This window comes from Moschus berezovskii, chromosome 8 (assembly GCF_049115385.1).
Source record: "Moschus berezovskii isolate FMDL1 chromosome 8, NW_MosBer_1.0, whole genome shotgun sequence".
Classification (NCBI taxonomy): Eukaryota; Metazoa; Chordata; class Mammalia; order Artiodactyla; family Moschidae; genus Moschus; species Moschus berezovskii.
This window is the reverse complement of record NC_142467.1, coordinates 94,709,356-94,732,457: the sequence shown is the minus strand read 5'-3', so window position 1 is coordinate 94,732,457 and position 23,102 is coordinate 94,709,356. Positions and strand designations below refer to the sequence as shown.

Here is a 23,102-nt window from a genome sequence, read left to right as displayed (position 1 = left end):
GAACGAAGAGGTGGGATCTGTGCGAAGGGAGGGTAGGAGGCTTAAAATTCTCCTCACCTGCCCCTCCCCCACTCCAAGGAACCCCTGGTGCCCCCGCCCCCCACGGAAACCACTTTGAGAGCCAGTGGTTTGGGTCAGCCTTTTCCCTTTATGGATGAGTCAACTCTATGCCCAAAGCCATGAAAGCCTGGAGGCCACACAGGAGGCCAGGGCAGTGACTAGTGCCCAGTTCCCTCCACCCCTCACTCAGCAGGCCACATGGGAGAGATTAGCCAAGTCTCACTTTTGCTAGTAAAGGATGGCCTGGCTCACGGGACAGGACACCCTGCATCACCTGACTGCAGGTGTGGTAGAGCTGGGCTGATTATGCTGCTCCTATAGGTCCACTTCCTTCTCCTCCCTGGAGTCGCCTCATCCCCTCCCAGGGTGACCAACTGCTCCTCCACCCTAAGCCTCCTGGCCGGCTGCTGTCGGCCCTGCACTCTGCGCCTCCAGGTAAGGCCTCCTGGGGAACACGGCCCCTCTCCCTGGAGGCACTGATCCCCTCTGGGAAGGGCTTGCAGGCTGTCCTCCCAGACACTTTTGGTGTTTTGGCTGTGCTGGGTCTTCGGTGCTGTTCGTGGGCTTTCTCTAGTTGCGGTGAACAGGGTCTCCTCGCTAGATGCGGTGTGTGGGCTTCTCACTGTGGTGGTCTGTGGCAGAACACGGGCCCTAGGCACACGGCTTCCGCAGTCGCCACTCGAGGGCTCTAGGGCTGGGGCTCTGTAGTTGTGGTACCCCAGGCTTAGTTGCTTCACGTGGGATCTTGATTGAACCTGTGCCCCTTGCACTGGCAGGGAGATTCCTATCCATGGCACTGGGCCACCAGGGAAGTCCCTCCCAGGGGTCTTTCTGGGCACCAGGTGCACCAGAGGCGGAGCAGATTTGGGCAGTTCTGATTGATTTGCCAAACCGGGAGGAGCTATGTTTCTCTCCGTTTCTGTCGATTTGTCTCTCTCTGGCAAAGCTCTGGCTTAGAACCCCCACTGCTTCTTCACCCCCATCAGCACCCCAGAGCCCTTCCTCTTTCCCACCCCATCCCGTGGGGTGAGGACCTGAGTTGCAGGGAGAAGGGGGTGGATTTTGTTCTGTTCGTCTGCTCTTTATGGCGTCCTGGCATCATGGCATTTTTCAATTACTTTCTGGGAAAAAAAAATCTCAGGTTCCACTTGGGTGGAATCTCAGCCCTGGCCTCCCCAACCCCCATCCCCCGATCCAGGCTCCTCCTCCCTGCTGAGGGCCTCAGTGCCTCCTTGGAGAAGCTGCTATAAACCCAGGACAAACAAACTATATTCATTTTAAGTGCATTTCCACACACTAACCTTCTGTGCGTGGCCCCAAACCCCAGCTGCACGAAGTAGGTTGTGGTCAGAGTTCAGCCTCTTCCCGCTCCTGCCCGGGGTTGTTTCCCCAAAGGTTTGTCTTTTGGGTCTCTTTCCAGAAACTCTGGTGTGAACATGTAATTCTAAATCCCACTTCCTTTTCATCAACCGAGGCCACCTGCCACCTCCTCCATCCCACACCTGGAGGGTTATGCCAGCTATGCCCAACAGAAGTAGCCCAGCAGACATCAGAGTCTTCTTTAATTTTTTTGGCTGCACTGCACAGCATGTGTTATCTTAGTTCCCCGACCAGGGATCGAACCCTTGCCCTCAGCAGTGAGAGTGCAGAGTACTAACCACTGGACCACCAGGGAAGTTCCAAACTAGTATTATTCCAATGTGAAATCAACAGAAGTATTGAGGTAATTTTAGTCTCATTTGCATCCCAAGTTTTGGAAGGTGTGCTCAGTCACTCAGTTGTGTCCAACTTTTTGCAACCCTGTGGACTGTAGCCAACAAGGCTGTGGGATTTTTCTGGCAAGAATACTGGAGTGCATTGCCATTTCCCCGTCCAGGGGATCTTCCTGACCCAAGGATCAAAGCCATGTCTCCTGTGTCTCCTGCACTGTAGGCAGATTCTTCACCGCTGAGCCACTGGGGAAGCCCAAGTCTTAGAAACTGGGGTGTATCTTACACCAATAGCATACCTAATCCGGACACTCAGTTTTCATTGTAGATCCTTGATCTTTAACTAGACTTTGTAAAAATGTCCTGTGGGAGCAGATTTGCCCCTCCAAGATGTCCCAAATATTCTGTCAGGATTTCCAGTTGTTGAATTGGCTATCAGAGGCTGATTTTGGTGGGGTTTTGTTGCAGGGGTGGCAGGGGAAATGTTTGGGTTTCTTTTTTTTTTTTTTTGGCCTCATCTTGGGCATGTGGGATCTAGTTCCCTGATCAGGGTTTGAACCCATGCCCCCTGCAGTGGAAGTGTGGAGTCTTAAAACCACTGGACCTGCCAGTGTTTTTACTTTTTATGTTGAAATTGTCTTCAATGTACAGAATAGAGAAGCTTTTAATTTAATTTAGCTTAATGCTAACAGTTCGTCCAACACAACTGCTATATTTCAAGGGCTCAAGAGCCAGAGGGGGTGCACCCTATGGGGCAGACAAATAACATTTCCATGGTAGCAGAACGTTCTTGTAGACCACACCAGGCTGCAGACTGGAGCTCCACGGGCAACACGGGAGAGGAGTTCGCAATTACATTAAAAGAGGAGAGTTCAGGTTCTGGATCATAAGTGCTCCAGCTTTGTGTTTTAGGGCAAGAGACATACCTATTGCTCACAACCTCTGTTTTCTCATCTGTAAAGAGGGCGGCTCCATGGCCGCAGGAAGTGGAGGGGCGCAGGGCTAAGGTTCTAGATTTCTGCTCCTGCGGTTGGGATCTGGAGTCTGGGAGGGCTTTGTGACCGCTTGCAGGAACAGAAAGGACCAGGGAGTCGACCAAGATACACCCAGGATCCCCTGGAGCATGACCAGGGATGGGAGGTGTCTTGAGTGCTTATTCCCTGAGCATGTTCTGTCCTCTCCCCGCAAACTGTTCAGGTTCACTGTCACCTTCGGGCCTCGGCATTGGCTGTTTTGTCCACCAGGGATGTCCTTTCCCCCAGCTCGTATACTGCCTGGTGAGCCCTCTAACATAATTCCATTGTACTCCTCCCAGACAGAGTCTTGGCTCCAAGCCTCAACTCCAGGGCCCTGGGGAGCATCTCGTAACCAGCCCTGTCTTCTCCCTAGGCTGGGGAAGACTCTGGGGAAGCTGAGAAAGGGCAAGGGCAAGGTGGGACCTGGGAACCATTGGAACCTATCCTAGGTCAAGAGGTTGTGTGACCTGGTGGGTAGGAGAGCGTGACTCTGGGGACAGCTCTGCTGTTTTCTCACTGAGTCCCTTAGCCTCAGTTTTCTCATCTGTAAAATAGAAATAACCCACATCTGCCCACTAGGCATGTGTGTTGTTGGGTTTTTAAAAAAATATTTATTTATTTATTTGGCTGTGCCAGGTCTTAGTTGTGGCACAAGGCAACGTCAGTCTTTTATCGCGGCGTGCCAGGATCTTCAGTTGTGGCATGCAGGAGCTAGTTCCCTGATCAGGGATCAAACCCCAGACCACTGCATTAGGAACTGAGCATCTTAGCCACTGGACCACCAGTGAAGTCCCTAGGCATGCGTTATTATCCTTCTTGTCAGAGATGCCATGTTCACTCTCCCCTCCTCCCAGCTGCTTCAAACCATGTATCCACCCGGTTGCGCCAAAGTGAAGTGTTCCTGGCACCACTGTCTTCCCGGGCTGTTGCTGCAGCTGCTTCTGGCTCTGTGCTTCTTCTCTTATCTGCGTGTGTCTCAAGACAAGCCCAAGCCCACGTGGGTCTCTGAACTGGGGGCCCCTTCCCAGGCCACCGAGGGGTCCTCCGCCCACCTGCCCCTGCGTGTCCTGCTGTGGACGTGGCCATTCAACCAGCCAGTGGCTCTGTCCCGTTGCTCGGAGCTGTGGCCTGGCACAGCTGACTGCCGGTTGACCGTCAACCGAAGTGAGTACCCCCAGGCGGATGCGGTCCTCGTGCACCACCGGGAGGTCAGCAGCCGGCCCCAGACGCAGCTCCCACCTTCCCCGCGGCCCCCTGGCCAGCGCTGGGTTTGGTTCAGCATGGAATCACCCAGCAACTGCAGGAAACTGAAGGACCTAGACGGCTACTTCAACCTCACCATGTCCTACCGCCGGGACTCAGATATCTTCATGCCCTATGGCTGGCTTGAGCCATGGCCTGGCCAACCCGTGGAGACGCTGCTCAATATCTCAGCCAAGACCAAGCTGGTGGCCTGGGTGGTGTCCAACTGGAGGAAAGACTCTACCAGGGTGCGCTACTATGAGCTGCTGAAGCCACACCTCCAAGTGGACGTGTACGGACGCTTCCACACGCCACTGCCCTACGCGCTCATGGCCAAGCAGCTGTCCCAGTACAAGTTCTACCTGGCCTTTGAGAACTCCCTGCACCCCGACTACATCACAGAGAAGCTGTGGAAGAACGCCCTGCAGGCTTGGGCCGTGCCAGTGGTCCTGGGCCCCAGCCGGGTCAACTATGAACAGTTCCTGCCACCCAAAGCCTTCATCCACGTCGAAGACTTCCAGACGCCCAAGGACCTGGCGGAGTACTTGCTAGCACTGGACAAGGACCACGCCAGCTACCTGAACTACTTCCGCTGGCGGGAGACACTGCGGCCTCGGTCCTTCTCCTGGGCCCTGATGTTCTGTAAGGCCTGCTGGAAGCTGCAGCAGGAGCCCAGGTACCAGACGGTGCCCAGTATCGCATCTTGGTTCCAGTGAGCCGGCCAGCCTGGCACCTGCACTGCTGAGTATCTGGGGACCTTGGTGGCTGGAGCTCTCCCTTACCTGGGGCTTTACCTACTGGGCACCTCTGCTGCCAGGGGTCTTTCCTCCCTGAGAGCTTGCTTGCTAGGAACTTTACCTGGTAGGGGCAGGGGTGAGTTGCCAGGGGCTATGGCTGCCCCTGGGGAACTGGCCTTGGCGTCCTGCCCACTGGTGATGGCTCTGGTGGACTGGTTTGTGATTACTGCTGCTGTTGGTGAACCGCCTCTGGGGTATTAAGGTTGGCAATACTGACGCCATTTTCCAGATGGGAATGCTCTGAGGAAAACTGGCATGTCCTCCCTTATTCCACACTGGCGTTCTCCCCCCAGGGCAACTCTGCTCCCAGGGGTCACTCACAGGGTCTGACGACATCTGTGCTTGTCACAAATGGGGTGGGCTGATAGCTTCCAGTGGATGGGGATCCAGACATCCTGCCCAAAGGTCTACGGCGCCCAGAATGGCCCTGAACTTGGGAGAACGGACCAGCCCCAAGTGTTCAGAGGTAGGAAAAACCCTCAGGCAGGGTGGGGAGACTGAGGCCTGGAGCAGGTGAGAGTGGAGGTGGGGCTATCTGGGAGGTCACGTAGGGCAAGGTTGAGACAGCTGAATCTTCTATACCCACTGCAAGGATACAGGAGGGGCAGGTCATGTCCCCAAAGGAGGTTTGCGCATGGTTCTAAGCCCCATGTGAGTGGCAGTCTCTGTATCCTGTGAGTGTGTGTGTGTGTATGGGGTGCACTGCTGAGAACCCCAGCCCTGGGTTCTGCAAGGGCAGCTCTTGTTTATGTTCCAATTCTCTGGTGGCCTGGGCCAGTGCCTTGTGGTTGGATCTGGGTGGGAGACAGGGAGGCTGTGGTCCCAGGAGGCCACACACACACACACCATGGAAGCCAAGCTTCAGGGACCACAGGCCCAAACACCAAAGTTGATTCTCCTGCTGTGTGTCCTGGGCTGAGCAACTTCCCTCTCTGAAGCTCAGGGCCTTCTAGGATGGGGAAACTGAGGCACAGCTTCCTCGGCTTCTGGGAACTCTGGCCTCTCTGCCACGGCCACCGGGCTGAGTCAGCCCAAATGGTGTAGGAATCCACCACCCCAAACCTCAGAGTCAAAAGACTGCGGGGGTGGGTAGGGACCCCAGCCAGCCAGCATGCTCTGAAACTGCCTTCCAAGCTGACCACCCACGGTCTGGGGCCTGGCCTCCAAGCGCTGCTCTTGGGCCTCCCTGGAAGTCCTGCCTTAAAAGCTGACTCCAGTGGGTCCAGCTGCCACAATGGCAAAAAAAGAAGACTGGAAAGCAGGGAGCTAGGTATGTTCCTGCCCAGCCGGGTGAACCTCCCTGTGTGGAGCATCTGATCTGAGTCTCCCAGCATCAGGATGGGGATTGGGTCTGCGAAGGACGCCATGTTTAGTAGGTTCTAGAAGGTGGTCCTTGGCGCAGCAGGGAGGAGGCCAGTCTAGGAGACACAACAGGAAAGGAGAGGGTGGGGCTGTTCTTTTGAGAACCCCAGTCTAGAGTGGGAGGATGGAAGAGAAGGGACTGTGTCCTTAGACAAACTGGGCAAAGGGGCAATTGTGCCTTGGAGACACTCCCCTGCCACTCAGTCCGAGGGGAGGAAGGACAGGAGTCCACTCCGTCTGGTTCCCCATGAGCCAGTCCTGGGCTTGCAGCAGCCGCTCTCTTGCCCACCCACCTCAGACCATGTGACCAGCAGACCCCTCTCTGCCTGCGAGGAACCCAACACCCTGCGCCAGTTCTGGGCGTGCCAAGCATCAAGGTGACACCGTGGATAAATCTAAACACCGCATCACGCTGTTTCCATCCTCCACGGGGGCTCCTGGAAAATTCTCCCTCGAGTTCTGGCCAAAGCCTTTACGGCCCCAGGACCTAGGTCCCTGGGGACCCAGCTGTGCCCCAGCAGGCGCCAGTTTTGGGCTAGATGCGGTTGGCGCCCGCCCCAGACCTATCCCCTCTGGGAGAGGGGCAGCGCAGATATTTTTAGTTAGTGAAAGGAGATAGTGGCTCCGAGTCCACCCTGGTGGGAGCTGACCAGGCCCGAAGAGGTCTGTTGGGTGAGGGAGATTTGGCCCACTTGGACCTCAGTTTTTCCATCTGCACTGTGGCTCAATTTTTCCTGCCCAGAAGGACACCTTGCCGGGGAGTAGGCTAGGACGCACCTGGAAGGGGCCAGAGAGCCTGTAGAGAGATGCCAAAGAAGGGCCCTGTGGACATCCCCCCATTCAGCCCCTCTTTCCCTTCTGTACGCCTGAACAAAACCGTCTTTCTTTCCCCTCGAGCCCAAAGCATATGGGATCCTCCCGCCATAGTGCAGGGGGTACCCGTCCCCCTCTTCCTAATGGAGATGGCGTCACCTCCCCGTAGGCCCTCATGCCGCAGCGCGGAACCACAACCCCAGCTGGATTTTCCACACTTTATCTTGGTACAGTTAACGCGAGAGTCCTGAGCCCTGGACGGCATCCTCTGCGCGTGGGCGGTCTGTCGCGGGGCTTGCCAGGCGGGACCGTGGGTGCCGTCGGGGCGGGGGCCGTGGCCGCCGTCTCTCCGGGCCGGCTGAGGTAGGGTCACACGCAGGCGCACTCGCGCGCCGACAGCTCGTGGACCGTGTGGTAGCGACTGTGTGTGTCCAGAAAGGACACTTCGTCCTCGTAGGCCGTCGGGCGGCAGCAGGGCTGAGCGCGCACCCGCTCTCGCCGCACTCGCCGCCGCTGGCGCAGGCGTCGCAGCCCCAGGTCGTAGACGCGCGCGGCCGCTTCGCACGCGCCTGCGCAGTAGCGGAACAGCACTGTCTCTTCCGACGCGTAGCCCAGGCCCAGCTCGCTCACGCGCACCTCGAGCTCGCGCAGCCCGCACGGCCGTGTCCCCGACCGCGCACGCGCGCGTCGCCGCCGGGGCCCCGCCCGACGGCGCGGACCAGGGGACCGCCCGGCCCAGGGCGTCAGTTCTCGAAGCTCCACCGCGTCCGGGGCGCCCTGCAGCAGTGCACGATCTGCGAGGGGATGGAGAAGGGCCGGGGGATCAGTGGGTGAATGCATGGGAAGAAGCGCCATATCGACGCTGTTCCTCTGCGAAAAGGGACCCTGTGGTGACTCAGGTGCTGGAGCACCCTCTCGCGACCACATCTTCTCTTGCTCCCTGATTCCGGCTCATGCATCCTTTTTGGGCGGCGTGTGTGTAAGAGGAGGGTTGCACATCCAGGTCCCCAGGCTGGGTCCCCAAGGCTACCAGCACTCTTCTCTGGATCCTACACCTAAGATGGGCTGCCCAGAACCACTTCCTGTACCACATTCCAGTCTGCCCCAACTTGAGCTGAGCCGACCCGGTGTCTGTCTCCTTGTGGGCACACCCCCACCACCACTCTCTGTGGATCCCATCCCTATGCAGGGCGGCACTGGAAATTCTTCCCTTTTTCACTGAGCTGCTCTCACCTCACTGGAGAAAAAAAGGGGGGGTGCTCATCAGGGGGTGTAGTGAACGAAACCCCTGTCCCTCCTGGGCCCCAGCTGTCCTCACCCCATGCTGGTTGCCCCAGGACACTGGCACATCCTCTCTGAGCAGTGTTGGGGGCCTGCTTCCCACACTCCAACCCTCCACTCTGGTTGAGCGGTCACGGGTCTCTCACTCGCTCTCTGGGATCCTCACCCAAACCTCTGCATCTTCTCTGAACCTCTGGCCTATGCACAACGCCTCCCCCTCCCCCCATCCCTCCTGCTCCACCGTGTAGCAGTACTCAGTTTCGCCTTTCACAACACCAAATCAGGGTGTGTGAGCTTCTCAAAATGCACAGAGGAGCAGCAGACACTGAGACCTGTGTGTTGGCCCTACCACATGGGGTGACAGCAGCTACTGTCAGGGCCCCCCCCCCATGTTACAGGTGAGGAAACCTGAGGGGATAAGAGGTCCCCAAGACCACCCCACTGGCAGATGGCAGAGAGAGAGAAAACCAAACAGTCTTCCCACTTCCATCCCGTGCCCAAGTTTGGTGCAAGTCCAACCCTCTTCTCTCACAACTGCCTGGAGGTGCCCTGAGCCATAGATTCCCAGGGCTCCACAGCCTAAATTTATTTCCCAAGCGGCTGATCCTGCCACAGTGCTCCTCAGCCCCAGGAGAGAAGTGTAGACATTGGAATGGCAGGCAGCGCTGAACTGACACTGGGTCTGCAGACAGGGGGCTCCCAGCCCCTGAGCAGGTGGCAGTCACTCTTGTGGTTGAGAGAGGAAATCCCGAGTTTAAGCTCCCACCTGCCCCTAAGGCTGGCGCACCTGGCTGTCAAAAGAAATAGCTTCCTGGGAGGCCCAAGAGGGAAGGGCTGTCTGTCACCTTGGGAGCTGTCTGTTCCCATAGGGGGTCTCAAGAGCAGACAAGCTCCGGTTCTGAGCCTTGCTCTGCCCACTCTGAGCCTTGTAGTTTCAGGTAGATGACAGCCCTACTTTCGTTGTACCCGTTGTACTCTGTTGTACCCTACTTTCATTGTTTGCTCAGTGAGACTTGCAGAGTCCCTACTTTGGCTGGGGCTGGGAGGGTAGAAATGGGGGGCCACCCAACAGCATCTTCTGGGAGATGGGTGGGAGTAGGATGGCAAGCGCTGCTTGCTCTGGGATCAGGGTGAGCCTAGCTCACTAACAATGCCTAGAATTCCACCAGTGTGCCCACCCCAAAGATGTGTGTCTAGAGTTAATTCATGGGATTGCCAGGTTAAGATACAGATCCCCAGTTCAGTGTGAATTTCAGATAAACAATAATCTTCCAGTATATCTGTCCTTCCAGCAGGCCTGGCCATGTGCACAGGGTCTGGAATACAAGGGGATGATGCTTGCACCTCCCTGGCCCAAGCCTGAGATTCCTCCATGAGTGCATTAATCCCAGAACCTAGAACACTGGGACTCTGGGGTATGGAAATCCACGTCATTCCCCCAGTAGGGCTGGATCCGGGGACAGGATGTGGGGCAGGCAGGACCTGATGGTGGGCTGAGATCCTCCCCGGTGCCTGAAATTCCACCACTGGGCCTTTGCCCCCAGGGCCTGGAGCACTAGCTTTGGGGAGCCCGGGTCTCTGGGACCCAGTGTCCTGGGAAGGAATTAGCAGCCTGAAGGGGGGAGCAGTGGGGCGGAAGTGGAGCTTGTGCCGGAGGCCACCCTTGTCCATTGTGAAGACAAGAAAGAAGGATTGTGTGGGCCGGCAGGGCGGGTGCAGACTTGCACACAGGCGTGCACGCACCCCCTACCCACGGGGGCCCACACACACTCCCCCGCCTACACCTAGTCCCCATCCACCTGCACGGATGCACGTGTGGACGCACCCACCCTTGCACCCACGAAGTCAGGGCCCACGCACTGCTCTGGCCCTACAGAACCTGCAGGCGGCAGGCATCAGGGGTGAGTGGGGAGCTGGACCATGCAGCCACACCCCCCAGGGTTGACATTTCCACTTTTCTACTTCCTGGTTTTTTCCCACATTGTTCTTGCTCACCCTCTGTTCCTCTATGTCTGTCTTTCTCCCCATTTCTAGGACTCCTCCTATTTCTAGGTCTCTCTCTGCCTCCCCTGTCCCACACAGCCCCAGCAGGTCACTAGGGCCTCAGGTCCAGCCTCCCTCTTCCTCCACCCCCCACTGTGCTGCAGGGCCGCCAGGGCCGAATGCCCAGGTCTAATCTCCATCTGGCCCCCAGGCCCCTCAGGGCTAGAGCCTAATTCCTTGTGACAGCTGAGCCGAGGGACCCCAGTTCCCAGCAAACATCCCCTCTGACACCCCTGCCAGGCCGTTGAGGGGATTTGTACCCTCCCTCCACCCAATCTAAAATAAGCGTCTGTGGCCCTGCTCCACTGCGTACAACATTCCACCATTACAGTCGCTGCGATGTTGGGGGTATCTGACTCAAGACAGGGGGCGGGGGAGGGCTTACACTGGGCCAGACGGGCGATTCGGGCATCCAGGGTGCGAGGCGGCCGGCGCAACGGGGCCAGCGCAGGTCCGAGGCGTTGGCCGAGGAGCAGGCCTTCCCGACACATCCAGATGGAGAGCACAGAGCTGCAGAGCACCGAGGCCAGGGCCGCCGCCTTCCAGCGCTGCATCCTCAGCCTGCGTCCACGGGATGGTCAGCCACGCGGCCTCCGTCGTTGGTCTGTCAGGCCACAAACGAACAGGCACAGGGTGCTGGACCAGCTAGTGGGGATACAGTGGGGTCCCTGAATTTGAACCACTCCTGCTTAATGACCAATAATAATATAGAAGTGATTCATCTAGGAACCACTGAACAAGGTTGGGGGAAATGCTGCCAAGGAGGAGGTGGGCACTGTGCCAAGGGTAACCTGGGAACCGCCCCCATCTGGGCGTCCCAGAGTGCTTTCCTGAGGACTGAGGAAAGTTGAGACTTGAGCAAAGGTAGACCTAGCCAGGTAGAAGAGAATGGCATCTCAGGCAGGGGCAACAGCCGGTGCAAAGGTCCTGAGGCGTGACCCAGGGTGGCCAATCCAACCAGGAGGCTGCAGTGGCTGGAACCCAGGGAGTCTGGGGAAGAGTGGAAAGTGAGGACATCCCCAGCAGGGGGCACTGTGGGACAAGGGTGGTGAGAAGAGGTGGTGCTTAGAATAGGTACAGTCTGGGAGGCTGGAGCCCGGGGGTTGAGCCATATTAATGTCCCTGGAAGTGACTTTCCGCCCTGCTCTGGGCCTAGGTTCCCTGCCCCTCCCCCAGACAAATAGATGCCCAGAAGTGGGCAGCAATGGACCAAAGCTGCCCTCAACCCACCTCCAGGTCTTTGTCCGAGTGAGTCCTTCCTTCCAGAATATTCTCTTCTCCACTGCCGCACACTCCCATTCCACTTTCAGTCTTAGCTTAGACGGTGCCTCCCCCAGGAAGCTTTCCCTGATTGCTCCTCCTCCCCAGCCCCAGGCCAGTGCAAGGGCACTCTCTGGGTCCCCACAATGTCTAAGCTTCCCCTACTGGGGCACCGATTACTCAGTGTTGTGGTTGCCTAGTCGCGTCATGCTCAGTAGTTGTTTAATAACTCCTGCGTACCCCCACACCCCCACCCTGTCTGAGAAGCTCCCTGCCACTGAGCGGCCTCCAGCCCGCGTTTACATTACTTCGCCGGCCGCCTGGCGCGGGCCCTGGCGGCCGGCCCGGTATAAACATTTACACGGAGCGATGAAAGCCGGGCTGGATGACGGTCAGCGCCCCGGCTCTGCCGCGGGGTGCTGGGCTCCCCCGCGCGCGCGCGCGCCTCGGGCCGCACAGGCTGACCTGCGCGCTGCCCAGAGCAGTTAATTGCGTGCTATTTGCATTTCATTTGCGTGTGATGTGCCTGTGTCGGCGGATGGGGCGGGGCGTGGTTAAGTGCAGTAAGTCTGGAACCGCCTTTCCCGCCGCCCCAAGGATGCACCCGCACAGGATCTACACCAGACAGTAAGTAACGGAGAACGCTTATTAACCCCCTGTTGCGTACCAGAACCAGTGCTGAGCCCAGGAAGGAGGAATTGTAACCTCCATTTTATAACTGGAGAAACTGAGGCTCGAAACAGAGTGGCGTGGTCAAGGGCACAGCTAGGAAAGGATCTAGAGACTCGCACCCTGATTCTTTGACACAATGCACACCACGTGGGCAGAGCAAATGATCTGGAGTCATTCTCAGGACCTGCCACTGTTGGTGGTATTGGACTTTTTTTTTTTGGCCATGAGGCATGCAGGATCTTCTCCAGCCAGGTGATGGAACAGGTGTCCCCTGCATTGGGAGCGCAGAGTCTTAACCACTGGACTCCTAACGAAGTCTATGGTGGTATTTGATACTGCTGTTATTCTTAGTGTGGTGATAATATTATTACTGTCGGTGGGGTAATGGATAATGAGGGCCCTAACCTGGGGCCATGTAAACAAACCCTGGGCCAGCCTGGAGTGCTGAGGACACAGCATATGCAAAGGCCCTAGGGCAGGGCCATGCTTGGCTGGTTGAAGGAATCATCAAGCCAATCCCATGTTGCTGGAGCAAAGTAAGCAAGGGGAGGTGAAGGCAGGGAGGTGACGAGGACAGGTTGTGCACATCATGCAGCCCTGTGGATTGGGAGGAGAAGACTTCATTCTCAAGGTTGTGCAGCAAACAGCTCAGTCTTGGCATTTGTCAAGTGCCCAAACCCACCACCTTTACTGTTAATGAGCCCCTATTTGATGCCAGATCCCATTGAACAAACTTAATGCATATTATTAAGTCATTTTAACTTCACAAGAGTCCTTATTCCCATTTTACAGATGGAAAAACAGAGGCCCCGAGTGGCAAAATGACCTGCCCGGGGTCACACAGCTAAGATGAGAACTCTGGTGGCCTCACCCACCCTGGCAGGGGGAGACAGGGAAACCCCCCAGGTGCAAGACCTCTGGTCGTCACACCCAAGTCTTGGAGTGGCATGCCTCAGTTTCCCTGTTAGATTGGAACAAGATCCCTGTATAGCACTAGTGTAAAACAGGGGGCTGAAAAGATAGATGGGTCTCTAGCCCCGAGATGGCCCAGCCACAGAAGCTCCCGGTGGCCTTGGAGCTGCAGACCTCCTGGAGCTCTGAGGGGGATGGGAAAGCAGGGGACCGCTGGTGGAGGGGACCTGGCAGGCACAGCTGATAAGCGTCTGCAACAATGGGCCTTTCTGTATGGGGGTCACCCAACTGGTTTGTCTCTGGCATAGACCTGATGGGGAGCGGGTGTGGCGGAGGGCAGGGAGGAGGAGACCAGGTGTGCGTGATCTGTGTGCTCGTGTCATGGGGAAGGTGGGCACTCACACAGCACACTGGGGGCTCATGTTCACACCCAGCCTTCCCAGACTCACACACAGTCTGACTCACTCAGCACACGTGCGCACACACACATACACTCTCTCTCATGTGTGCCCACTGTTGCACAAGACACTGCCCACCTCACACATTCCGACATGCTCAGATGCCATCCTGCTTACACACTCAGTAGTCTCACACACCCTCAAACAGAATTCTACTCACATGCTTAAACACAACCACACACTCAGGTGTTTTCCCACCTAGAACATGACCACTCACTCAAACATTATCACACCCTCACACCTGAACACCGCTGCACTCACATGCTAGTGTGTTTCATACTCTCACGTGTGGGCATTTTACTCATAAACATAGCATTCAAGCACTACCACTCACTAGTATTTGCACGCGTGCACACACATCCTGATTTGCCCTTGGGAGCTCCCCTGATCAAACCCCTTACACTCTTTCATGCCCATGGGAGCTCTCGCACACCCTTGAGACTCACACTCCCACACAAATCAAGCACCTTCACACTCAGACACATTATTGTCTCTTGCACGCTGACACAGAGAATGGGCATGCCACACACGTGCCGCCTCCAAGCCATCCCTTGAGCACTTCAACTTGTGCGTGCACAGGCATGCCTGTTATCACCTGCATCCTATACTCCAGCCACACTCGTGCAGACAGTCATGCGGACACAAACATCCGCCAGTGCTGGTGGCCCTTGGGCTACAAAGATCCCAGCGCCACTGAGCAGTGGAGGCACAGCAGGTTGCGAGTGGGGAGGGGGAGTGTGGGAGGCAGAATGACCCAGAGGAAAGGGCCTGCTCTGCCCACACCTGCTGGCATTTCAAGTGCCACCCGTCTGCCAGACTGGACCTGGTCAGGAGTCCCCTCTCAAGCCAACAATGTCCAGACCCTGGAGAATCCTCATTGCCTAAGGAAGGGGGCACCTCCCTTCATGGGGATCAGGTCAGTCTGAACTGCAGCAAGAGGGTTCTGGAATGACCTCAACTCCTAGCTGGAGTCCCCAGGGCTGGGAGGGAGGGGAAACTGAGGCTCAGAGAGGGGTGATGAATAGCCTGTAGACACACAGCCAGCTGGATCTTTCCAACTATCCAAGGAGCAGACAATTAGGTTGAGGGTGTGGGGGTGTTCCTGGCAGCTTCTTTGATGGTGCCAGGAAACACAGTTCGTTATCTTGATGTCCTGGCAATGCTCCAAGGTTCCACCTTTCAACAGAGCTTCCCAGGGAACACCCACCAGGCATACCTGTTCCCAGGGTCACCAGCCTTTAGCCTGCGGAGCCGCTGGCCTCAGGGAGGAATCTGCTTCATGCTTGTTCCCAGGGAGAGGTTGAAGGGGAGGGGAACCCTCCACCCACCCACTTGTCTCTCTAGTCTGGGGGAGGCATGCCTGTCTCCATCAGGCAAACTCCTACTCATCCTTCGAAGTCCCAGCTCCTATAGCCCCTCCTCCCGAAAGCCATGCCTGCTCCCTATCTTGACCGTCCTGCCACAGCTGCAGGGCCCTGCCTCTTGCCCAGCTCTGCTAGCATAGTATGTGGGTCCATATCTGTCTTTGTTGGACAGGAGGAGCTTCTGGAGGGACAGCCTGGGCTGGGTCCCCTCAAGGCAAAGACGGACACTGAGAATTCCATCCACAGTCGCCAGGATGTTGCCCGGATGGTGCCTCCCTCCACTCGCACTGTTCTCCCCTGCACCTCACTCCCAGATCTGTCTCTGGTCCTCCTGTATCTCTGTTTCCCCAACCTCAGAAAGGGTCCCAGGGGGCCCGCCCCACACTATAGGAATGACCGGGTTGCATGCGGGGCTGTCATTGCCACCCACGGACAGAATGAGCCAGGCTGGGAAGCCATGTGGGCAGTAGTGGGAGTGTGCCAGCCCCTGGAGAAGGGTGTGTCTCGACGCTGCGGCACCTGGGGTCCAGACAGCTGAACTCGCATCCGTGTTCTGCCTCTTCCTGACTGGGTCACATGGCAAAGAAGCTGTGTGGCAAGCACACAGCTCCTCCCCTGGCAAGCTCCTCCCCCACCCTGAGCCCCAGTTTTCCATCTGTACAATGGGATGCCTAGGACACCTCCTCATCTGGAGGGCCATTTTTGTTCAGTGAAGTCCTGCAGGCCTGGCTGATGGCAGCAGCGGGGCCCGGGTGCCAGACACGTGTGCTTGTATGCCCTTCTCTCTCGCCTCCATCAGTCCTCCAGCTCTGGGGCTGGCAGCTGGGCCCATTCCCCGGGCAGCCTTGCTCATTTCATTTACTTCAGATGGCCCCTGGGGGTTCCCTAGGGATCCACTGATGGGGAAACTGAGGCTCCATTTCATGCATGATGGGGAAACGGGTGGGACTTGGGCCTCTCTCAAGACAAGATTCAATGGTTCTGCAAAATGAGAAACAAATTCCACAGCCCACAAAAATGTGCCCCCTCCCTCAGAGGGCCCCAGGGCCCAGCCCCACCCTGTGGTGGGGATAGGGAGGCTGGGGCAGGCGCAAGCCAGCGTCATACATCTGCGGGTAAACCAGGAACATCTGGCTAGCACAGCTGGTTCCGATGTCGCGTCTGTGGGGGCCAGGGGCCAGCCTGTGGGGCGGCCTCATGGGAGGGTGCAGGCATAGATGCCCCCTGCAGAACCTTTCAGGCCTGGCCAGAGGTAGGAGTCCAGCCTCTCTTTTTCCTCCAACCCAGAAGCTGCCTGCTTCCCGATTGCTAGAACCATCACTGGCTCCCTGCTACTCTGAGAATCAAGTCTCGGGTCCTGAGCTTATCTTAAGGGGCTCTGGGTCTGTCTTCACCAAAGTGAGGATGAAGAGTCGACTTCTGTGTTGGTTGCTTTGTGATAATAGTATTCAAGAAAACTAGCTAATACTAACACTAGTGAACAACACCATTGCTGCTGTTCTAAGCGCTTTACATCTAGTGACTTGTAGAAAGGTGTGGACCATTATATCCCCATTCTGTGGACAGAAAAACTGAGGTCCAAAAGACTGAAGTGTCTTCCTCAGGGTCAAACAGAGCATGAATCGCCAAGCTAGAATTTGAACTCAGGCGGTTGGGCAAACTCCTACTCATCCTTCAAAGCTCCAGCCTCAGTGCCCTCTCTTCCACATTCTTGAACACTGTACCATATGGCCTTCCTCATAACAACAAGAACAAGAATAATAACATTAACACCTGGTAGTGTTGGCTATTCCATTTATTTAGTGCCAAGCCCTCTGCTGAGTGTTTTCCACAAGTTTATTTCTCCCCCCACAGCCCCTGGAAAAAGATGTTGTTCTTATTATTAGCCCCATTTACCACATGGAAACTGAGGCTTGGAGAGGTACAGTGACTTGCTCAAGATCACACAGAAATTAAGTAGCTGAGCTGCAGTTGAACCGGGGTCTGACTCTAAACTTGTTCTCTCAATGTCTCCACAACCCCCATAACAAGGGTAATGCTGGGGATGGACAGAGAGAAGCAAGGTCTTGCTGTTTAGGAGGGGCTGAGGTCCAGGGAAGGAGATTATTTTCTCAAAGACACACAACAGAGCAGAACTAGCAAGTAAACAGAAGACCCACATGGCAGGAAGCCCAGTGTGCCAGGCTGTTCTGCCCCCAACACATTCACTCAACACTTACGGAGTGCCTGCTAGGTGCTGGGCCAGCCAGGGAACACAGGATGGCCAAGGCCAACCTGGGACTCTGCCCTTGCCAAGCTCAGACCATCCATTAAGGGAGATGGATAATAAAAAAGAGAGAAAGGTATTTTAGGGAATTCCCTGGCAGTCCAGTGGTTAGGACTTTGCGCTTTCACTGCTGGGGCCCCAGGTTTGACCCCTGGTTGGGGAACCAAGGTCTCACAAGCTGTGAGGCTAGAAAAGTAAGAGAGAAAGGAGGGAGGGAGGGAGAAAGAAGAAAACAGTAGAAATTAACACAACATCGTAAAGCAATTATACTTCAGTTAAAAAATAAGAGGAAAATAAAATTAAAGCCCAACAGAAAAGAAAGAAAGGGTAATTTAGAGATTGTCAGTGCAACAAGAGCCCCCAAATAAGACAAGGTAAAGCAATAGTGACCAGGGGTGCTTTTAGGCTGAGGGCTTCTCTGAGGAGGCAGGATCTGTCCTGAGCCCATGTGAAGATCTAAGAACAGTGTTCTAGGCAGAGAGAACCACATGAGCAAAGGTTCAGAGACAGGATGACAGCTTTTCAAAGGGACCAGGGTGACCAGAGCAAACTTAGCCAGGGAACAGCACAGGGAGATGAGGAGAGATGGGGGGGTCCTATTCCCTACCAGTGCCCAGTGCCCACTTCCTATACCGACCAATGTGCAGGCGTGTTCTTGGGGAGGCTGGGCCAGGGAGCGTGTGTGTGGTGGGGCCGCCTGCTTTTCAGACCCGCTTTTCTGGCCTGGCCCTCTGCGGCTGGCCCATAAAATTCCCACCTCGACCATACCAGGCTGGTCTGGCTTAGCCAAGCTGGCCTGGGACAGGCCTTACAGGCATCTGGGGCGGGTGTTGGGGGGGGACCTCCCTGGGGGAGAATAACAGGATCAACCTAATGAGGCCTGGCACGGCAGAGCAGCTGGCATGGGGCCCAGTGGGTGGCGTGAGGGACGTGGGTCCTCCAGGAGTAGCTAGAAGGACACCACACAAACCTGGCCTTGTGACGGAAAGGGAAACCAAGGCACAGACCTCTGACCTGTCTCAAACTCTAACACAGGTGTCCTGGGAACCAGGGGACCCAAGTCACCTTTTCCATGTCCCCAAGTTCAAATTCTGCCTTGGGGTCCTGACATACTGAGCTCTTTAGGCACGGATGGTGGGACCCTTGTTCTGGGCTTTGTTTCCCCCACTGGGAAGTGAGGGCCACCTGCTGGATTTCTTCCAGTGCCAGACAAAGCCTGAGTCCTCTGGGATTGGAAGGGAAGATCTTTCTGCTCCTGAACACCGATGCTAAAGTGTCCCAGGCCCTACTTAGGCTTCCTTGGTGGCCGTTACACACCCTGAAAGTCCAGGAGGCTGGCTGGCTGTTTTGAGGGCCTCAGGTCTGCCCCCCACCCTCCCCCTCATGAGTGCAGCAGGCACTGGGCCTGTCTTATTTTCTGCTTCGTCCTGGTGCACAGCTTGGAACATGGTAGCTTAGGGCTCAAGAATTAATTACATGGTACATAAGGAAAGATCCCTCCAGCTTACCCAGCCTCAGTTTTCTCAGATGTGAAATGGGGAAAACTGGCTTCCCACTGTGCCTGCTCAGTTGATGCTCACTGGGCAGAGGGAAGATCCTGTCTTCCCTCATGGGCCTTGAGGTCTAGACTCCCCTACCCCACACTGGGGGACCAGGAAAGCTGCATCTGCAGAGGAATCCCAGAACTTCTCAGCAAAGATGGCTGCACCCGATGATGCCAGATGCATTAAAGAACCTGTTCCTCTCTCTGTTCCCATCTCCAGGAATCTGTCCGTGAAGGCCCCAGCCCAGGGCTTTGTCAACCTTTCAGAATGATCTCTCCCTCCCACACTCAGGCCCCCTGGATTTTCCAAAACCACCCATGCACTTTCCTGCCTCCAGATCTTTGCATATGCAGTTTCTACTACCTGATGCCTTTACCGGCCCCACTTAGAAAACTCTTACTCATCCTGCACAACCCCAATCCCAATGACTCTCCTCTAGGAAGTCTCCCCTGACCCTCCTACCCAGAGGTAGTGCTTTTGCTCCCCACTCTGGCCTCCACCTTGGATTCAAGTTTGTCTTCCTGGAAGGACAAAGCCCAGGAACCTGACCCCAAACAGAGTCAGCTATACCATGGCTGTCCAATACACGTTGGTAGAAATGATCTCTTGGTTGTGTTCTTTGCCTGGCTGCAAACTGTTTTGTTCCCTCTCTTGTCCCAGACTCTTGAAAGCTGTATCCATTTCTCACCCCCCGAAAACTGAGGCCTATCACCTGAGGGACAAGCAGTGATGGTAGAACTTCAGACACTGTGCCCAACTGTAGGGAGGCATGATTTGGTTTCTTCCCTGCACCTTTGGAACTAGCTCTTCGCAGCTCTCCGGGAGTGGGCTGTAAGGCCTGGGAGTGGCTGTGGAACCTCAAACCTCAGCAGTCCTAGAATGAAGGGTGTGGGGGAAGGGTGTCCAAAGGGCCAAAAGCAAGGGGCTGGGGGCAGGGAAAAGCTGGCAAATCTGAAAGTCTCTCCCCACTGACATCCGCCTAGACCAGTCATGCCCTTTTAGGGCTTCCTCAGCCCCGGGATCTTTTAAAGACAAAGAGTGTCATGGAACAGACAGAAAAGGATGTTGGACAGGGTGGGCAGGCAGAGTGAGGAAAATCAGGGGTCTGGCGTTTCATGCCCCCTACATAGGCCCTAGTTCTACTCCCCAGATCTGGGCTGCTGGCCTCAGCCTTGCAGGTAACCACAGACCCACTGAGCCAGGCCAGTGGCACCATGATATATGTATGCTGGTGCTTCCCAGGGAGGGGACTGTGGTGACACCCACCCCAGGAGAGAAGCCACTTCTGTCTCCTGTCCCAGCCCACATCTGCCCACTGCCTGCAGGCCCCTCCACTTAAAGACTGTGAACTGACAAACCACACTTTCTGGGAGAATTTTGGGACGGTCTGAGTAAGAGATGTCTTTAGTACAAAGGGGAAGGAAGACCGCCCTTTCTTCTTCAAATTTGGTCTTTGCCCTTAAGGGACCCCCCCCCCAAAAAAAATGGTTTCGCGCCCTCTTGCGGCTGCATAAGGCTCCAGGAGCCGAGAGAGCTGGGCCCTTACCGGAGGACACCGTGTCCCCGGCGGCAGCGGCGGCGGCGCGCAGGGAACGCGGCTGGAACGCGCCACTGACAGATGTTTACTTCTGCGTGCAGCTGGGCTGCGACGGCAGCCCCCCACTCAGGGTTCGTGGGATCCGGTTGTCCACCGCGGCCCCTTGTAGACCACAAGGCCGAAGGGGTGTCTGGGTCTCACCCACCTAAAGGCTGGGGAGGGGTGTCCGGCTGCTCCTGTTTCCACCCCCTCTCCAGAAGCATACAAGGGGGTCCAGGGAGGCAGAAGCGCGCCCGCCCCGTCGGACAGGGACCACCCCCTCCCCTGGTCAGACCCTAGCTTAGAGAGGCGCTTACATCGCCCTCCCGACCCCCTGCCACGCGCGGACCTGTCGCCTCTTGACCCCAACCTCATACACACGCTTGTTCTTGGCTCAAGGCGGGAAGCTACTGGTCTACCGGGAGTCCCTGGGCGCCCCCGCAACCTCCGTCCAAGGGGGCCAGTCCTTCCCCCGCGCCAGTCCTCTGTGGGCCCCCCTTCTGCCCTTGCTTACCTGCTCCGGGCGCCCTACTAGCCGTCAGTGGCGGCCGCGCCTGCCGCCCGCGCCGGCCCCAGCCCCTGCCCCTGCCGCCGCGACCGCCATCCGGGCCGCCTGGGCCCGCGGCGCCCGGGAGGGCCCGGGCCGGAGGGGGCGGCCGCGGGGGGGGCGCGGCGCGGGCCGGCCCATGGGGCTCCCCCGGGCTCGCTCAGCCGCGGGCTGCGGCCATCCCGGCCCGGCGGAGGCTGGGGCTGAGCGGGTGCCCTGGACGGCCTGCGGCTAGGAGGGCGCGGGGCGCAAGGGCGCACGGACGGCGCGGGCGGCCTCGGTGCGCGGCGCTGGGCTCCGAGGCGGCGGCGCGAGGGGCCCAGGCGCTCCGAGCGGCTCCACGGCGCGCTCTCCCGCCGCCTCCGCCGATCCCGCCGCGGACGGCTCGGCCGGCTCGGGGCCGGGGGGCGGGGCCGGGGGCGGGGCCAGGGGCGGTGGCTCGGATTTCCCGCGACTGGGAGACGCCCCCGCTCAGTTCCGCCCAGTCAGAGGGGGACCTGAACAACGCAGGTGGCAAGGGTGCAAGGACAGCAGCACCCCCCTAGACGGCGACATCCCCAGGCCCCAGAGGCCCGGGCGGCTCACCTTTGTAAAGCCCCCTTCCAAGGGCCTCTTGCTGAGATAAGAGCCACAGTTCCCCCCATGCCAGTCCCTTGACCTTCAGCGTTCCCCACTCCACAGAGAACCGGTCTTACTGCCAGACCCCTCCCCCGCGTCCTGCTCGGTCCCCTTCCAGAACGTAAGACCCCAAGAAGTCTTTTCGCCAAGGGAGCCCCTTAGGGGATCCCCCGCCCCGGGACAGCATCCCTCCAGGTTAGCTATATCCCACTCCCACTTCAAGAACCCCGACGGCGCATCTTCCATAAATTCGAGACTTCTCCACACCCCCCCCAAGATCCGCCTCCGTGGAATTAAGAGCCAGAGCACTCCCCCGACGCCTTAATCATGGCCCACAATTTCCCCCCTCACCTCAGTGGGTATTGCGGGGGCTCCCATCCCTTCCCAGGTCCTCATTCCAGAAAGCTAAAGAAGGTCCCCTCTGGGACCTAGTTTCCCCTAAGACCGACGACGGACGACACCCGCTGTCCACAGAGCCTCTCATCAAGCGGCAGTTCTCCCTAGTCTGGCCTCCGAGCCAGATCCTGCGGGGGGATACCTTCCCACCCCTGGCTCCCGGCGGCGCTCTCCTGGGCACCAAGGCCCAGCGCTGCCCAGCTAGCCCAAACCCACCCGGCACCCTCCCCGACGGCTCAGCGTTCCCAGTGCGCCCCCTAGCGGCTTCAAAGGGCTCAGGGGGCGGGGCCGGGAGGGTGGGCGGGGCTGGTCCGCCATGACCCCGCCCCACCCCGGCCTAGTTACGGTGAAACTCCCGCCCCAGAGTCCCGCCCCCTGCCCCAGCGCTCTGCTCCTGCCCTCTGGGTCCCCGCCGCCTCCTGCGTTCCTGCAGCCGGGTGCTCTGGTTCTCAGCCCCCCCGGCCCGGCCTGATTTCTTGGTGCCTCCTCACTATGACTCAAGCCGCCTGCATTCCCCTGATCCCAGCTGCCTGGTGTTTGTATGGCTATTAGGTCTTCCTAAGACTCCCACCCCCACCCCCACCACACAGGCACCCCAGCCACGGGGGTGTGGGGCTCACTGGATGCGACAGAAGGGTGCAGCCTGGATTCTGAATTTGTCGGGGAAGGAGAAAGGGTGAGTGTGCGTCAGAGCTGGAGCCCCGCAGCTGCCCGATTCCAGTCCAGGATGCAAAGAACAGGGGTCTGTGATTGCCTCTCCGTGCCTCGGTTTCCCCGTCTGTAACACGGGGTGTTAGCAGTAGATCCTACAAGGGTCGCAGTAAGGATGGAGTTAGTATGAGTAACCATGCCACTTGCTGAGCAATGAACACCGACACACACACACACCCTGGCCAGGAGGGAAGGGTGAGGCACTGACCCCAAAACCTTATTCCAGGCCAGGTCACACCCAGCACCATGTTCGTTCTCACGCATACCCGCACACCCTTCTAGAACAGCGCCATCCTTTCACACACACACACACGCACACAGAGTTCCCTGTAGAGACACAGACACACGTGCTATTCACGTGCTTAGCATCACACTGGCCCTCAGAGCAACCCCAGCGGGACTCAACGGCACGGAGTAGGATTGCTCCTGCGCACACGTGTCCACTTGGCGGATTG

The 23,102-nt window shown here is 57.5% G+C and overlaps 2 protein-coding genes across 5 annotated transcripts; one reads left to right on the top strand and one right to left on the bottom strand.

The window, feature by feature from the left end:
* The first annotated feature begins 3,395 nt into the window (after positions 1-3,395).
* LOC129559035 (3-galactosyl-N-acetylglucosaminide 4-alpha-L-fucosyltransferase FUT3) lies at positions 3,396-5,093 on the top strand. The gene has a single exon (XM_055430459.2). The coding sequence runs from the start codon at positions 3,616-3,618 to the stop codon at positions 4,741-4,743; it is 1,128 nt and encodes a 375-aa protein (XP_055286434.2). The 5' UTR covers positions 3,396-3,615; the 3' UTR covers positions 4,744-5,093.
* A 2,110-nt stretch (positions 5,094-7,203) lies between these two features.
* On the bottom strand, positions 7,204-21,272 carry NRTN (neurturin). 4 transcript variants are annotated; one of them, XM_055430787.2, is made up of 3 exons: positions 20,890-21,272; positions 10,709-10,927; positions 7,204-7,793 (listed from the first exon to the last, which is right to left on the bottom strand). In XM_055430787.2, exons 2-3 carry the CDS (start codon positions 10,875-10,877, stop codon positions 7,369-7,371), a joined length of 594 nt encoding a protein of 197 aa, XP_055286762.1. In that variant the 5' UTR covers positions 10,878-10,927; positions 20,890-21,272; the 3' UTR covers positions 7,204-7,368. The 4 variants fall into 4 exon arrangements, with proteins under 4 accessions (XP_055286762.1, XP_055286764.1, XP_055286763.1 ...); XM_055430789.2 differs by lacking the exon at positions 20,890-21,272 and adding an exon at positions 11,554-20,850 and having other exon boundaries at positions 10,709-10,968; XM_055430788.2 differs by lacking the exon at positions 20,890-21,272 and adding an exon at positions 11,554-20,850.
* Between the last annotated feature and the right edge of the window lie 1,830 nt (positions 21,273-23,102).

Bases quoted from the DNA above. Each gene is read 5' to 3' on its own strand.
- LOC129559035 (XM_055430459.2), top strand. From the start codon at position 3,616: ATGTTCACTCTCCCCTCCTCCCAGCTGCTTCAAACCATGTATCCACCC.
- NRTN (XM_055430787.2), bottom strand. From the start codon at position 10,877: ATGCAGCGCTGGAAGGCGGCGGCCCTGGCCTCGGTGCTCTGCAGCTCT. The intron at 7,794-10,708 runs GTAAGCCCTCCC...ATCCCCTCGCAG, and splicing joins AATCGCCCGTCTGGCCCAGT to ATCGTGCACTGCTGCAGGGC.